Consider the following 15,259-nt stretch of genomic DNA (forward strand, 5'->3'; position numbering starts at 1 on the left):
ATTCAGGCTGAATTAGGTTTGGTTTGGATTTTACAACAGTTCAGTTCCCAGACACAGTGTCCACACAGACACATTAGAGACTAGCTGGTGAACATAGTGGAGCATTTAGCAGCTAAGGAGACAGATATTTTCTTCAGGAGATGGTGGAGACCAAAAACAGAGCTAAAAAAAGAGACAATGATGGACTTACATTCATCAGATGGACACAAACACGACTCCTAATGAATGATCACATTGTTCTAGAACTGCTGGAGGTGTTAGTTAAGTTTGCTAACCTGTATCCCACAACAGTTTTATAATGATAATATGTTGGTGCTATGTTTACAGCTTGTTGCTCTGCCACCAAGTGGCCAAAAAATACAGTTTGAACTGTTCTCTTCACCTCTGAGCTGAGACGTTTAGGGTAAACTTTCCTGAGAACAAGCAGGTACGAGTGGTTTATCCTGATAAGCATTCAAAAACAACACATCTGGAGACACGTGGTTTACACTGGAAGGGAAGGGGATGACACATGTATGTGACAAGTAACCTTAGCTGTCACACAAATGTAGCGGAGTAAAAAGTACAATATTTCCCACTGAGATGCAGTGCAGTTGAAGTATTAAGTCCCATAACATGAAAGTACTCAAGTTAAGTACAAGTACCTCAAATGTGTACTTTAATACAGTGCTTGATGTACTTCTATGGAGGCTGTAGCATTAACAGGGGGGCGGAGCTTCAGCTCCCTACTTTAGGACCGCGCGGACACCACCGCAGCTCCGAGTTTCTGTGACGTCAGGACAGTGCTGCTGCTGCTGCTTATCGGCAGGTCAAGAAAGAAAGATGGCGGCGGATGAGAACAGGTTGAAGCAGCGGAATCACAAAAACAGCATCTTCAAAGAAGGTACTTATACACACATATACCGAGAGTAGAAATGATGTTACCGACGCGACAGATGACGGCGGTAGGTTTCTGAATACGTGCCTCTCCACCGCCGGTTGTTCTGTGGACGGTAATGGAAATGACACGTCGAATAATCGCCTCTCCCGCGTTATAAATATAATTTAAAAACATCGTAGTGACATTGTGTTTTTGAACCTAACGTTACATCGATTTATCAACGCTGTGCACGGCGTGCAGTCACGGAGCAGCCGGTGTGGAGCGTCTTGTTTTAAGCCGCCCAGCTGTCCGTGGTCCTCACCTTCAGAGCTGGATGTGTGTGTGTGTGTGTGTGTGTGTGTGTGTGTTTGTTGTTAGCCGATGAGCTAACCTAGCTGCTAGCCTCTTCGTGCTAGTTCGTCATTGTTCTGTTGTTTTCTAACAGTTGTTACGCGGCTCTGTCGAAAGCTGGCAGATTGCAGCTAACGCTAGGCTAGCTCCTGTTACCTACCGTTGGGTGACAGCGTGATGCAAGCTCACTTCAATTGAGGTGTTATCTCATTTAGGCTGTTGCACACATCACAGGTGGATAACGGTGTTTTACAAAACGTGCTTGTGAAATTAAGCTATGAGCTAACGTTACATTATGTTAGTTTAATTAAAAACCAGTAGATTTACGTAAACACCAAACTCCATTCAATAAATGGCCAGTTAAGCTAACTCCCCTCCCCTGTTGGCAATGATTAATTACCCCTTAAATTGACCTCATTTTAGGATTATTAGTCAACACACAAGTAGACTCTTGTTAGCTGCGAGCCGTCAAACTCACTCCAGCTTGTTCTGTTGTGGTGTTGAGTTCGAGCTGAATTCCAGTCGGTGTTGGATTATGTTTGACTGGGTCTCAGCCAGTACTGCTGATGCATTAAAGCTGTTGAACACACAGGTGCATGACGTTTACCTGGACTACACAAAGCAGATGCTGCTGCTTGTGTTGTTGCAGATATAGAGAGATTGCACGCGATGTGCTAAGACCAAAGTGGGGCATAAACCGAGCCATGTGGCGGATACGTAACTGGACTGGTGTGGTTATTTATTGTATGCATATCAAATCGGATATTCTCGCCCTTAAACTAGCAGATTTGTGAATGTAGTTTGTTGTGTGATGTCTCTTCTTACACAAGGATTGGTAGCAATATAGGGCAGTCTGTCAGATACAGTGTTGGGGGACATGTGGGCTTTTCCTTGAAGAGGAGTCATTGATGTGTCTGAAACTGTTCTGGGATAGTTATTGTCTTTAATAACTGACATATGAGCAGAACAGACCAGAGTTCTCCTCTCTGCTGACGGGTCTAGCCTAATGATGCAGCGACTGGACCTCCTGTTATAAGGAAGTTAACCGATGTGAAATGACTAGACAGGAATCCACTGATCAGCTTTTGATAAGCAGGGAAATGTGCTTATTCACCTAATGAAGTGTGCAGCGTTGCGCGTCGGGGAATGTTAAACCATCGCACCAGAGGCTTAAAATGAAATGCACTCGAGGTATAACCATGAGATCACATGTGTGTAAATTTGGAGTTTGACAAAACAGGCATTTAAACCCCTTTTTTGACACGCCTACAAATTTCTTTTTAGTTTTTTTTTAAGCAAGCATGCGTAGCTATGATGCGTTGAAGGCGCTACGTGTTCATAAGTCTGATACTCGTGAGTCATGTTAATCATCATCATCATCATCATCATCATCATCATCATCATCATCATCATCGTCGTCGTCGTCGTAGCCTGCATCACAAAGCGTTTAGGACCGTTTCAGCTTTCCACTGCGTCTCTGCTCTGCACTGTGGACGTACTTGTCCTCAGGCAGCTCATGTGCTCAACAGAGAGAACTCTGGGACATTGAATTTACCGGATCACTGCTCTTCTTAAAAGCCTCAGTTAAAGAACGCTTCACCCAAAAGGCGTCCCAAAACTGTTTTTTCTTTCTTCTTTTTTTATGTGTACTTGTACATTATTTACGTCCTCTCCTCCGGATGATCCGACTGTGTTGACACGGTTGCTTGCTGGATGTGGATTGCCGTCGTTGCGTTGCCGCCTGCAGAGCTCTCACGTGGCCCCGACCAGCTCAGCGCTGACCTGAATGAAGACTCTTCTTCCCGTGAGGCTGCAGGCAGCTCGGTTAGCTGTGCCGTCACAAGACGCCGTCTTGAGTCGGCGCAACCACGAGGTCACAGGTCACAAATCCCCTGAAAGTGAAACACGGGGACTTTGCCGTCGCGCTGCAAATCTTTGCAGCTTGTTTCAGACCAGCGAGCTAGAGATGCCGAAACATTTAGTTTCACTCTGAGGGCGAAAGCATCCAAAAAGAGTTGATAATCCTCCTGAAATATCCAGATTTCTGGAGGTCGGTGAAGTGTAACTGCTGCCGTACAAGGAGAGCCGAAGGCCGCACTATTCCTCTGTAGAACAGTGACTGATGGCTCTGTCTATTGACTGTAAACCTCCGGCCAGCTCTGCCATCTCATAATAGCAGCGATTCCTTCCTCTCCAGTGGAGCTTCACTGACTGGAGGAGCTCAGGGAACTTTATATTTTCCCGTCCAGCAACCGCTGTCGCTTCCGAACATCAGAGTTTATTGATCGCTGAAGGGAAACTCGGCCGTCGTGACTACAGTCAGACTGACCCGGTGTCCACTCTGATGCACTCCACTTTAAAGTGTTTTTAAATAGAGCTGGTCACCAAATCCAGGTGTCAATGAAATATCTTTTTGTTTCTGTTTGTCATGACAATGTCTTTATATTTTGGAAGAGGGTAGGAGACATTTCCTCAAAAACCAGAAGTGACGAACGATAAATGGGTCAGGAAGGGTGTTTTGTTCTTCCGGTCGGTCAGACTTTACCCCCATCTTTTCCCTCTCAGGTGGCCACGGGTTTCAATCCGACACGTCCCCGATGAGGCGCCGGGAGGAGGCGGAGGAGGAAGCCGACCTGCTGGAGGAGGAAGAGGTCGGCGTGGCCCGGCCGGTGCAGATCGTGGTGGCGGACGAGAAGGAGCACTCGTTCTCGCTGCAGGAGGAGGCGCTGGAGCGGCTGCTGCTGCAGGAGGAGGTGCGGGACCTCCAGGTGGTCGTCGTCTCCGTGGCCGGAGCTTTCCGCAAGGGCAAGTCCTTCCTGCTGGACTTCATGCTGCGCTTCATGTACAAACAGGTAAAGGGAGTCTCGTTAAAGGCGTCACTTCCGAAGCAGTTCATGAATAGAAAAATGAAATAATGAATAGAGGACTTCTCAGCTGTCACCCTTTTTTTTAAAAAAAGATGGATTCATATATTATTTAGCCCCTTTATAACTTGTTTCAACATAATCCACGTGAGTGATCATGCACCTCAATTTGGGATTGTTTTCTCACACGTCTTCCGTCATGTTTCCTCGGTGCTTTCCATCAGCAGAATAAGAAGACCAGTATTCATAATTTCATTGAAACTCCCTTTTTTTGGCTGAGAAACAAATATAAATGGATTTAGTTGCCGTGACCTCCCCGTCATCAAAGCCTGTGGCAGAAAATCCCGGTTCTGTCTTGAAACGCGGAGTGAATGCGTCGGCCTGTGAGCCGACCTTTTGGCCGCGCTAATCTACGGTAAGCGCCGAGGAACATTCCGCAGGGTTTCACGAGGCCGTAAAGAGGGTTTTTAGGCCGACACAATGGAGGCTCTGTGGCCGGGCCTCACTGCTGCTTATTCCTCACATAAAGGCCATCTTTATGCATGACAGTAGCCCCGCCCACACAGGGCAGGTCACGGTAGGGTGGTTGTTGTTTTTTTTACATGCAGGTGTTGAGTGAGAATGGGATTAGACTGTTCACGAGCCTTTTCACGTTTAAGCCGACTACACGTTTATTAATAATGGAGAGGATGACGATCATGAGAGCATCGTCTGTCAACTGTCAGATTGTTCTTTTGGTACCATAGAAGTTATTCCTTTCACGTTTATTTGTTTGTATTATAGGTAATGTTGCAAATCAGTGAGCCATATGATAAAGTGTCTCGATTTATCATTTGAGTTTCTGAATTCCAGTAAAAGTAGAAAATTGTCTGTATCCCGATGTGTATTGATAATTCACGCTACTCTCTCCTGCTAACCATTGACCCATCTGCTTATCTCTTCAAAATGCTACATCTGGAATATCCAAACATGATTAATTACATGACCTGCATCAACTTCTGACCAGTAGTGGAATATCAGTGTGCATTTAAACGTAGTCCCAGAAAGAGACGGAGGACAAAGTCTGACCACTAGCTCTCTCTCAAAAATGAATATGGACATTTTTGTGCCGTGACCTCTCCACGCCCTCCTCTTGTCTCTGTCCAGTCGGATTCGTGGGTCGGCGGCGAGGAGGAGCCTCTGACCGGCTTCACCTGGCGAGGCGGCTGTGAGCGGGAGACCACGGGCATCCTGGCCTGGAGCGAGGTGTTCGTGGTGGAGAAACCAGACGGCTGCAAGGTCAGTTCACGGGAACGAGAAGAGTCCTGAAGACGGCGAAATGAGGAGAAAATACAGACGGAGTCTCTCTCTATAACAGACACTGCCACACACTTGTAGTGGGTCATAAGTGATGATTGAGAGGGATTCTATTGATATCGGTCTGTACGTTGTTGTTGTTCCTCTTGCAGGTTGCAGTTCTACTAATCGACACACAGGGAGCGTTTGACAGCCAGTCAACCATCAAAGACTGCGCCACACTGTTCGCCCTGAGCACCATGACCAGCTCTGTCCAGGTCAGCTGTGATTCATAGTTCCAACTGTGCAGTTAGGAGGGAGAGAGAGAGGGAGAGGGAGGGAGGGAGAGAGAGAGAGGGAGAGAGAGAGAGAGAGAGAGAGGGAGAGGGAGGGAGAGAGAGAGGGAGAGGGAGGGAGGGAGGGAGGGAGAGAGAGAGAGAGGGAGGGAGAGAGAGAGAGAGAGAGAGAGATATAATGGGTTGTGTGTTTTTTTTCAGGTGTACAACTTGTCCCAGAACGTCCAGGAAGACGACCTGCAGCACCTCCAGGTCAGTAATCAGACAGTATTGAGGATCCTCCGTTGGGTTCCCTTTGGTCTGTCACTCATGTACATTTCAACCATGTGTGTCAAATCTTTTTTTGCACCACCTCTATCAAAGCTGTCCATGGTTTTCGTTAAGATTGTTTAACACGGTTGTCTAAAAGTGAGTAACGGTTTGTCCCGTTTTGATTCCTCTCCTGATGACCAGGCCTCTCGCTGCCTTTTTTTTTTTTTTTTTTTTTTACAGAGCAGCTGTATTTTGATTTCTAGTCCAACAGATTAGCTGCAGCGTTTGTGTTTTCTAAAGCTCATCGTCTGGCGAGTGAAGAGCTCCATATCAGGTGTTCCGTGATGTGTTCAGGTCAGGATCAACTGGCTGAACTAAAACCCAGCAGCAGGCTGCCATATGAGGCAGAGAGCCTGACGGGACGTCTCTCACCGTGGAACGTTCTCGTCCATCTTTGGTCCCAAGTTCTCATCACGCCGCCTCACAGACTGCCTGTCGATCAAACAGTGAGGGCGGGGTCTCTTTTGAGGCAACAAACATCAGCCTTGAACCGAGCTTTTCTTTCTTTTTCTTTTTTGTTTGCCAAACAAAATGAGATCTTTATATCTGCTGCGGCACAAACGACTCTTTAGATGGCCGGTGTTCAGAGCAGCAAATGGAAAAGCTTTCATGGACCAGATGAATCACACATTCGTCCTCCACTAATTGGGCTTCATGGCTGGTGTTGTGACATTTTGATTAGATTTTAAGTGGCCGCTTGTTTTCTCTCCTCAGCTCTTCACGGAGTACGGCCGACTGGCCATGGAGGAGGTCTATGAGAAACCCTTTCAGGTGTGATCTGCTAACCACGTTCCCTCTCCTCGCAATATTTTTTTTTTTTTTTTAATGACCTGTGATCTATGGTGGATCCTGGATCTATAAGCTGAATGTGTCCCTCTGTTCAGAGTCTGATGTTCCTGATCAGAGACTGGAGTTACCCCTACGAACACCCGTACGGTCTGGAGGGAGGACTGAGCTTCCTGGAGAAGCGGCTGCAGGTCAGTTTCTGGCCTCCGAGCGACGAATACTTTTTTTTTTGGTGTTTTTTTTTTTAAACATCTCCAGACTGACGATTGTTGTCTGCGGTCAGGTGAAGCAGAACCAGCACGAGGAGCTGCAGAACGTCAGGAAACACATCCACTCGTGCTTCTCGAACATCGGCTGCTTCCTGCTGCCCCACCCTGGCCTCAAGGTGGCCACCAACCCTCACTTCGACGGGCGGCTCAGAGGTGAGACCCGAACGCTGGCCCAGCTAGTCCGGTCAAAACGAGTCCGGTTTTGTGACTCGTGGTTGGTGTGTGTGTGTGTGTGTGTGTGTGTGTGTGTGTGTGTGTGTGTGTGTGTGTGTGTGTGTGTGTGTGTGTGTGTGTCTCAGATATCGATGAGGAGTTCAAGAAGGAGCTGGTGAACCTCGTTCCGACGCTGCTCTCTCCAGAGAACCTGGTGGAAAAAGAGATCGGAGGAGTCAAAATCACCTGCAGAGAGCTGCTGCACTACTTCAAAGTGAGTTGATCCTGATTGAAAGCTCTAGAAAAAGCCAGTAAGAGGACCTTGAGTTGGGAGTGTTTCTCTCATAATTAGTTTTGCAGCTTTACTGAGCTCTCTTCAGCGAGAAAGGTTCTTGTTTTCACCTTTTTTATTTGGTGGTAAACTGGTCGTGAGTTCACATCTAGGATAACATCAGAATGTAAAGTTTGTGTCTTTTTGAATTTCGTCTTTTTGTAAATGTTTTTTATGCCTCCAGAATTGTTTCTCTTCTGTCCGTTGTGTTTTCAGGCTTACATGAAGATCTACCAGGGAGAGGAGCTTCCTCACCCCAAGTCCATGCTGCAGGTCAGCTCAGCTCATACGCGATGCAATGAAGATAATGTTGCTGTGGAACAGCGCCGCCCGCTGGACAGTTTACATCATGAGATTTATTCCAAAGAACACATCCTGTACATCCATATCGTTCTTCTTCTTCTCCTCACTGTGGCTCAGACGTGTTTATGTATGAATCTATTTTCTAGGCAACAGCTGAAGCAAATAACCTTGCGGCTGTAGCAGGAGCCAAAGACTTGTACAACAAAAGCATGGAGCAGGTAATGCGTCACAAACTGGATGTCGGAGGTCCAGGATTTGGTTGAAGTACTTTCAGGTTTTAGTCGGGATCTTGAGGTGTGTGATCTTGTTCCGTTTGCAGGTCTGCGGCGGAGACAAACCCTACATTTCCCCGGCGGAGCTGGAGCGCCGTCACGCGGAGCTGCACCAGGCGTCGGTGCGACAGTTCCGCTCCGTTAAGAAGATGGGCTGCGAGGATTTCTGCCGGCGCTACCAGGAGCAGCTGGAGGCGGAGCTCGACGTGGCCTACGCCAACTTCGGCAAGCACAACGACGGCAAGAACATCTTCTTCGCCGCGCGGACGCCCGCCACGCTGTTCGCCGTCATGTTCGTCATGTACGTGGTGTCGATGGTCACGGGCTTCGTGGGCATCAACTCCGTGGCCACGCTGTGTAACCTGGTGATGGGCGTGGCTCTCACGGCGCTCTGCATCTGGGCTTATGCCAAATACTCTGGAGAGTTCCGCGAGGTCGGGGGAGTCATCGACCAGGTGGCTGAAACCCTCTGGGAACAGGTGAGAGACGGGCCTCGTGTGCTTTCACCTGTTTGTCCTCGCCTTCATGTCTGTCCTCGTCTTCATGTCTGTCCTCGTCTTCATGTCTGTCCTCGCCTTCATGTCTGTCCTCGTCTTCATGTCTGTCCTAGTCTGCATGTCTGTCCTCGCCTCTAGTCTTCATGTCTGTCCTCGCCTCTAGTCTTCTTGTCTGTCCTCGCCTCTAGTCTTCATGTCTGTCCTCGCCTTCATGTCTGTCCTCGCCTCTAGTCTTAATGTCTGCCCTAGTCTTCATGTCTGTCCTCGCCTCTAGTCTTAATGTCTGCCCTAGTCTTCATGTCTGTCCTCGCCTCTAGTCCTAATGTCTGCCCTTGTCTTCATGTCTGTCCTCACCTCTAGTCTTCGTGTCTGTCCTAGTCTTCATGTCTGTCCTCGCCTCTAGTCTTAATGTCTGCCCTTGTCTTCATGTCTGTCCTCACCTCTAGTCTTCGTGTCTGTCCTAGTCTTCATGTCTGTCCTCGCCTCTAGTCTTAATGTCTGCCCTTGTCTTCATGTCTGTCCTCACCTCTAGTCTTTGTGTCTGTCCTAGTCTTCATGTCTGTCCTCACCTCTAGTCTTAATGTCTGCCCTAGTCTTCATGTCTGTCCTCACCTCTAGTCTTCGTGTCTGTCCTAGTGTTCATGTCTGTCCTCACCTCTAGTCTGCATGTCTGACCTCGCCTCTAGTCTTCATGTCTGTCCTCGCCTCTAGTCTTCATGTCTGTCCTTGCCTCTAGTCTTAATGTCTGCCCTAGTCTTCATGTCTGTCCTCACCTCTAGTCTTTGTGTCTGTCCTAGTCTTCATGTCTGTCCTCACCTCTAGTCTTCATGTCTGTCCTCACCTCTAGTCTTCATGTCTGTCCTCACCTCTCGTCTTCGTGTCTGGAGTGTATTTCCATGAGGGTTATTATCATAAACTAAAACAATAAGCAGTTCATTCTATTGTTGTAAATATAAACAAAATCCTTTAAGAAAGAAGAAACCATCATATCAAAACTGTGTCATCTCTACCTGATGCTCATTAGTGAAGAATGAATTAGTCTGTAAGAAGTAGAACCCTTTGTTGACTTGATGGAGCTCTTATAAAGACTAATAGTGAACAGATGGAGCTGTTGATCAAACCTCAGTGTGTCCAACCTGAATGTGTCCAACCTGAATGTGTCCATAGGACAGAGGACCAGAACCTGAAGTACTGAACGTTACCGTCAAACGTCTGCTCGGATTCTTAATCCTTGATTCTTCTTGCTCGATAACATTCCTCAGACTAATAACGTAATAACAATATTGCTTTTGCTGCACCGGCTTTGAAACATTTCAAACCAACTAAACTTGTGGAAAAAACATTTTATAAAACAATTCTATAGTTTTTCGTCAAAGCATTTGTGATTTTTCAATTCAGCCGTACTGCTCTCCTCTTAAAACAACTAATGTAAACTTCAAACTGATACATGAGACTCTGTGCTGACGCCCGATTCACTTCAACACATCTCTGTCATCCTTCACCTTCTCATTTTCATCCTCCTCTTCCTCTAATCCTTCCTCTTTGTTTTTCTCTCTCACTGCCTCCAGAGGACTCCACGAAAGGTACGTCTTAACAACCTGTACGGGTCCCTTACTTTGCTCCTGTTGTGGGGAAAAAGACCCTCAAACGATTAAAGGACCTAATAATAATAATAATAAGACAATTAATTTTGTATTCGCCACGTGACATCAGCTGTAGCTTCCTGAAAGTGAGCAGAAGCATTTTTCATAAAAGCAGACAGGCTACGGTGGATTGCTCTATAGACGGGGTGCATCTCAATAATCCTTTTATTTTCCAGAACTATCACAGTAAAGCTTCTCCTCCTCTTCCTCCTCCTCCTCTTCCTCCAGGTTTTCTCCAAACTCTTCGAAGTGGCTCGGAGTCGAGTTCCGTTGGGAAGCCTGATCCCGGCGCCGCGGCCCCGGCTCGCCTCCAACAACAACGTCAAGAAGAAAAACTAGCGGCGCGCCGCCGCGTTCCCTTCACGTTTATTCCTCCTCCTCCCTCACTCTCTGCTCGGTTTCTTGTTTTTTTTTTTTTTTTTTTTAGGACGGTTTGAGGCGTGTAAATGAGTTCTTGTTCTCGGACCGTAGATGAAGGCTGGCTGTAGGTTTAAAGACTCGCCGTAGACCCCGGACGAAGCAGTGCGATGTATTTTATTATTTGTCAGTGGGCGGGGTTAAGGTATTTATTGGTGGGCGGGGCCATTTTTCAATCACACTGTGTGTGTGTGTGTGTGTGTGTGTGTGTGTGTGTGTGTGTGTGTGTGTGTGTGTGTGTGTGTGTGTGTGTGTGTGTGTGTGTGTGTGTGTGTGTGTGTGTGTGTGTGTGTGTGTGTGTGTGTGTGTGTGTGTGTGTGTGTGTGTGTGACAAACTATTCCCATTTATGTGAATGTATGAATGAAGTGCATGACCACAGACCCTCCTCACGGTTCCCCCCCCCTCCTGTCGTCTCCGTCAGGTTGGTTTCTGTCGCTGGGCGGCGTCACGAGGAGGAGGAGGAGTCACAACCAAAGTTTACAGCTTTACTCGTAGGAGGCTCTCAGACTGCGGACTGACAAACGCACGCTTTTAGGTTTGGTTTCGGGGATTTTTTTTTTTGACAGTTTTTCTTACATAAGAATCACAAACTCATGGATGTGTATCTACGTTTCTGTGCCGGCTGAGAGTGTGTCGAGCAGTTCGACTGGTCCAGTGGGCTCAGATCAAAAAGTAGACGAACGCGCCTCCGGATGCGAGGAGGTCTTCAACTCTGCGAACGTTTTATGGTCGTTTTTTAAAAAAAAATGACCAAAAATCTGGTTATTTTATTGAGTGTTGGGGACACGGTCGAAAGCTCGCAGAGTAAATGTTAGCTTAGCATTACTCTGGTTTTCGTCTGGTTTTAAATGGACTCTGCTGTGGGATCAGAAAACAGGAAGTGGCTGTGATCAGTAGATCGTGTTTCATCTTTTAAATGCTATGTGAGTACAGCTGAATCGGTCCACAGGAGTTAAACTGTGTGGGCAGTCGTTTCCAGCGACTGAATTTGCTACAATATTATAACTTATCATCTTTTTTATACGAACAGTGTTTTCACTCTGCATTTTCAAAAACATTAGAAAACACAACTATGTGGCATTGAAGCTAATCGTGAGTCCAACTCATTTCAAGTGAATACACAGGATCCAGATCCTTCCACGGGACTCTTTGTCCAGCAGGAAGTCACCGTTTGAAACCAGACGTCCGTGAGTTTGTCTGACTCTGTGAAAGTAGAACTGTAAGTAAAATAAGCTAAATTTCCCCCAGAACCTGCTGACCCTTGAAGTAGCAAGCTGAACGTTGACTTGATTATCTTATCTTGATTGATCATTATTTTCAGTATTAAACCTTTTTTTTTTTTTTTTTTTGTCTTTATTAGTTTTACATAAAAGTTACACATGTTCTGATGGATCTCACGTCTGGAGTCGGGACGATTAGGAACTACTTCTTGACTGACAATGTATCATTCCGCCACGGCTCCAACTTTGTACTTAATTTATATTGATCTCTGATCTCCAGAAAGAGAGTAAGTAAATCCTAAGAACTATTCCTCAAGTCATCAATGATCTCTGGGTTCTTATTTTGGGAGATCATGCTTCTAAACATTTCACCTGGTAGTTCATGATGACGGTCTGACTGCCGGCGTTACAGAGAGTAAAGCTTTTAAATGTGTTCCTCCAGTTCAGCTGAGACCTTTTTTTTTTTTTTTTTTTTTTTTTTTTTTTGTAGATGACATGTAATTCTGTTAACTTGAGTGTTATTCCCTCGCTGTCATTCCTCGTCTTTATTATTATTCATCTTGACAAATCTGAAGGACTGAACCACCTCATCTTGTTTTTAAAGCACCACGAGTCGTTTAGTAAAACATTAAAAATCATTTCATCGCCCACATTTAACACTTTTTAAAGCCAAAATCCGTAAATCGGATGAATGAGAGGTTCATTTCAAACATCAACGCATTGTCCTATTTTCTTGATTTTTTTTTTTTTTTTTTTTAATATCATTCCATCCACAACAACATCACCACTGTGTGCTTTTGTTTTTGTACAGTTCAGTTTTTTACAGCCTCATCCACACATAGGGCATGTGTTTGAAATATATACATATATAAATATAAATTTTCTAGACCTTTTTGTAGCTGGAAGAACAACGGTTTGGGTGGTAGACCAGGTCCAGCTCACTGGATGTAAAGGAATGCTTTCGTGATTTGTGGATATGTCTAATAAATTCCCTTTTTATATATATATTTGTAAATTAATCTTACATGAGCACTGCGATTCCACCCCCTGCTGGCAAAGAATGTTTATAATCTGGATCTTTTTCTTTCTTTTTTTTTTTTTTCTTTTTTTTTTTTTTTGTCTTCTGTTGCTTTTAAAGTTATTTTCGTTAATTTATTTTTCAATACAATATTAAACCAAACTCCTACAACACAGAGTGGTGTCGTCCAGTTTTTGAATGTTTTGTTTTTATGGTGTAGTTTTCTGGAAGGATATTTTTAATCCCTTCAGAGGGCGCTGTTCACTGGGTTTACGGGGTCACGTCTAGATGGTGCCCTCCTCGAGGGTACTCCTCGCAGGCTACAGGGGGGATCCATTGGCCTCCTCGAAGGGCTCATGGTTTTGATATATCATCACAGTCCTGTGTGAGTTTTGGAAAATTGTTGGTTATCTTCTGCACACGATTAGTTTATAGGTGTTGGAAACGGAAGCATTTGATTTGAAGTTTGATTTAAAAAAATAAATAATAAAAAAAGACATTTACAGACATCTGCTTGGGTTTTAGGAAACCGATTGTCAGAAAAAAGTGAATCTCTTTTTCATAGTTTAAAAAAACAAATTGATTTAAGCCACATTCACGCTACACTTTCAAAGTAGTCAGATCGCTGTCCTGTTAATACAACACAACTCGTACTGCATAACACAGCTCGTGAAGTGACAGGGTTGTAGTCGAGCCTGTCGATGTCGTCACATGTTCACATAACTGCCTGTTTCCACACGGCTTTAATATTTCACTTTTGTAGATCAGTCAGTGTGTTTTGTTTGTTCATGCAAAGATCCGACACCCTGGGTGCAACAACAACTCTGGTCTGTATTGCAAATGCAACACGTAGCTCACACAGGTAAGCTCCAGGTGAGGCGACCTCTCATTGGCTGAAGCTCCCCGACGGATCAGGATGTTTTGCATGCAAAGACATCTCAAATCCTCTCGGCTCGCGTCTCTGGACGGTTCTCACTTTTCAAATTCTTTGCCTCTTATCTTGGATAGATTGTCTGGTAGCGGAAAATCAGTGCTAAAGTCATGTAGTGTGAACTAGGCATTTATCAAAGTAGACAAATCAATACAGAAAGCAATCTATTGTAAAAGTAAATTGATGAGATACTAAATATTGTCTTCATAAAAGCAATCTAACTTTTCCTAATATTTGCTCTTCCATACAGACTCAACTGTTTTCTGTGAGTCGAGGGTGATTGCTGTTGACATTTGCTTGATGCTAATTTACCCATGGAGTATTTTGGTGGTAACATATTGTCGTGGTAAGGTTTTAGCATACTAACAAAGTATGTTATGCTAACATTAGCATGCTTGTAACCGGAATGCCTCGTATTTTGATCGTCTTTCCTTATTTGTGGGCATTCTAAGATCAATATGCTAACATGTTTCATTTGTAGCCTGTAGCCGGTTTACTTCCTCCTGTGATGTCTGCGTGTCTCTTATAAGACACTAATCTGTGATGCTAGTCATGTGTTTTTTATGTTTGTCATCCAGCTGCCTTGTTTGTATTGTTATTGCTTTTATTGTTTCTGTTTTTACCATGTAAAGTTCCTCCGAGTACCTTTTTAAAGTGTTATACAAACAAAAATGATTACGGTTTCACAAAAAGACTGAATGCAACAGAGACGATACACCACAAGATGGCAGCAGAATACAAATTTGACTGACTTAAGAAGCCATCGTAATAACAATATTATTCCATAATCATTTGTAATAATAATAGAAATTACAGCAGAGTAATTATCTCTATAAATGTATTAATATATAGAAATATTGTAGGACAATACAGTGATTGTATGGGAACGTAATAGGGAAAAGCACAATACCACATACGTTACAATATATAATAAAGACACATCCTAATATGATATCATAGAATAGGCTACTGTTATTTCAAGCCCAGCAGACCCAGGCAGTACTGCTGGGCCCGCTGGAGAGAAGGGAGGCACGGGAGGAACCAGGACCAGGACTGCACGGAGCAGACTGTCGGACCCCTGCTGCAGTAAAGCGAGAGGTTCTCTGAAGGGATTCTGGTGCTCGGAAACACGCTTTTGTCCACAGGACTATTAATTATATGTGAATGGCGTCAGTAACACAGTGAAACAGAGCGTTTCAGACAGACGGGAAATACAGGTGTATCAAAACAAGACAGTAAAAAAACAAATAAAGTTTTTCCAATATCAAAGCAGACAAACATACTCTAGTAGAAACCCCAAATACAAATATTAATCTGGAAATTAGCACGACGTGTCTCCTTTAAATCATATAGTTTGTTCAGTCTGAAGTGAATAATAAAGAAAGTAAGCTACTGATAAAGTACTAGCTTCATAAATTCAGATATAATTATAGACTTAATAATGTTCCTCCTTCCTAACAC

At 44.7% G+C, this 15,259-nt stretch overlaps 1 protein-coding gene across 2 annotated transcripts; it reads left to right on the forward strand.

The window, feature by feature from the left end:
• The first annotated feature begins 814 nt into the window (after nucleotides 1-814).
• Nucleotides 815-13,044, forward strand: LOC137885202 (atlastin-2-like). Of its 2 annotated transcripts, XM_068727365.1 has the most exons (14): nucleotides 815-883; nucleotides 3,776-4,062; nucleotides 5,221-5,352; nucleotides 5,523-5,627; nucleotides 5,847-5,897; nucleotides 6,672-6,728; nucleotides 6,842-6,934; nucleotides 7,027-7,165; nucleotides 7,312-7,439; nucleotides 7,713-7,769; nucleotides 7,946-8,017; nucleotides 8,119-8,550; nucleotides 10,137-10,151; nucleotides 10,440-13,044. In XM_068727365.1, exons 1-14 carry the CDS (start codon nucleotides 823-825, stop codon nucleotides 10,548-10,550), a joined length of 1,740 nt encoding a protein of 579 aa, XP_068583466.1. In that variant the 5' UTR covers nucleotides 815-822; the 3' UTR covers nucleotides 10,551-13,044. The 2 variants fall into 2 exon arrangements, with proteins under 2 accessions (XP_068583466.1, XP_068583467.1); XM_068727366.1 differs by lacking the exon at nucleotides 10,137-10,151.
• Nucleotides 13,045-15,259: the final 2,215 nt, after the last annotated feature.

This window comes from Cebidichthys violaceus, unplaced genomic scaffold, assembly GCF_023349555.1.
Source record: "Cebidichthys violaceus isolate CVI_PGR_0920_01 unplaced genomic scaffold, fCebVio1.0.p SCAF_4, whole genome shotgun sequence".
Classification (NCBI taxonomy): Eukaryota; Metazoa; Chordata; class Actinopteri; order Perciformes; family Stichaeidae; genus Cebidichthys; species Cebidichthys violaceus.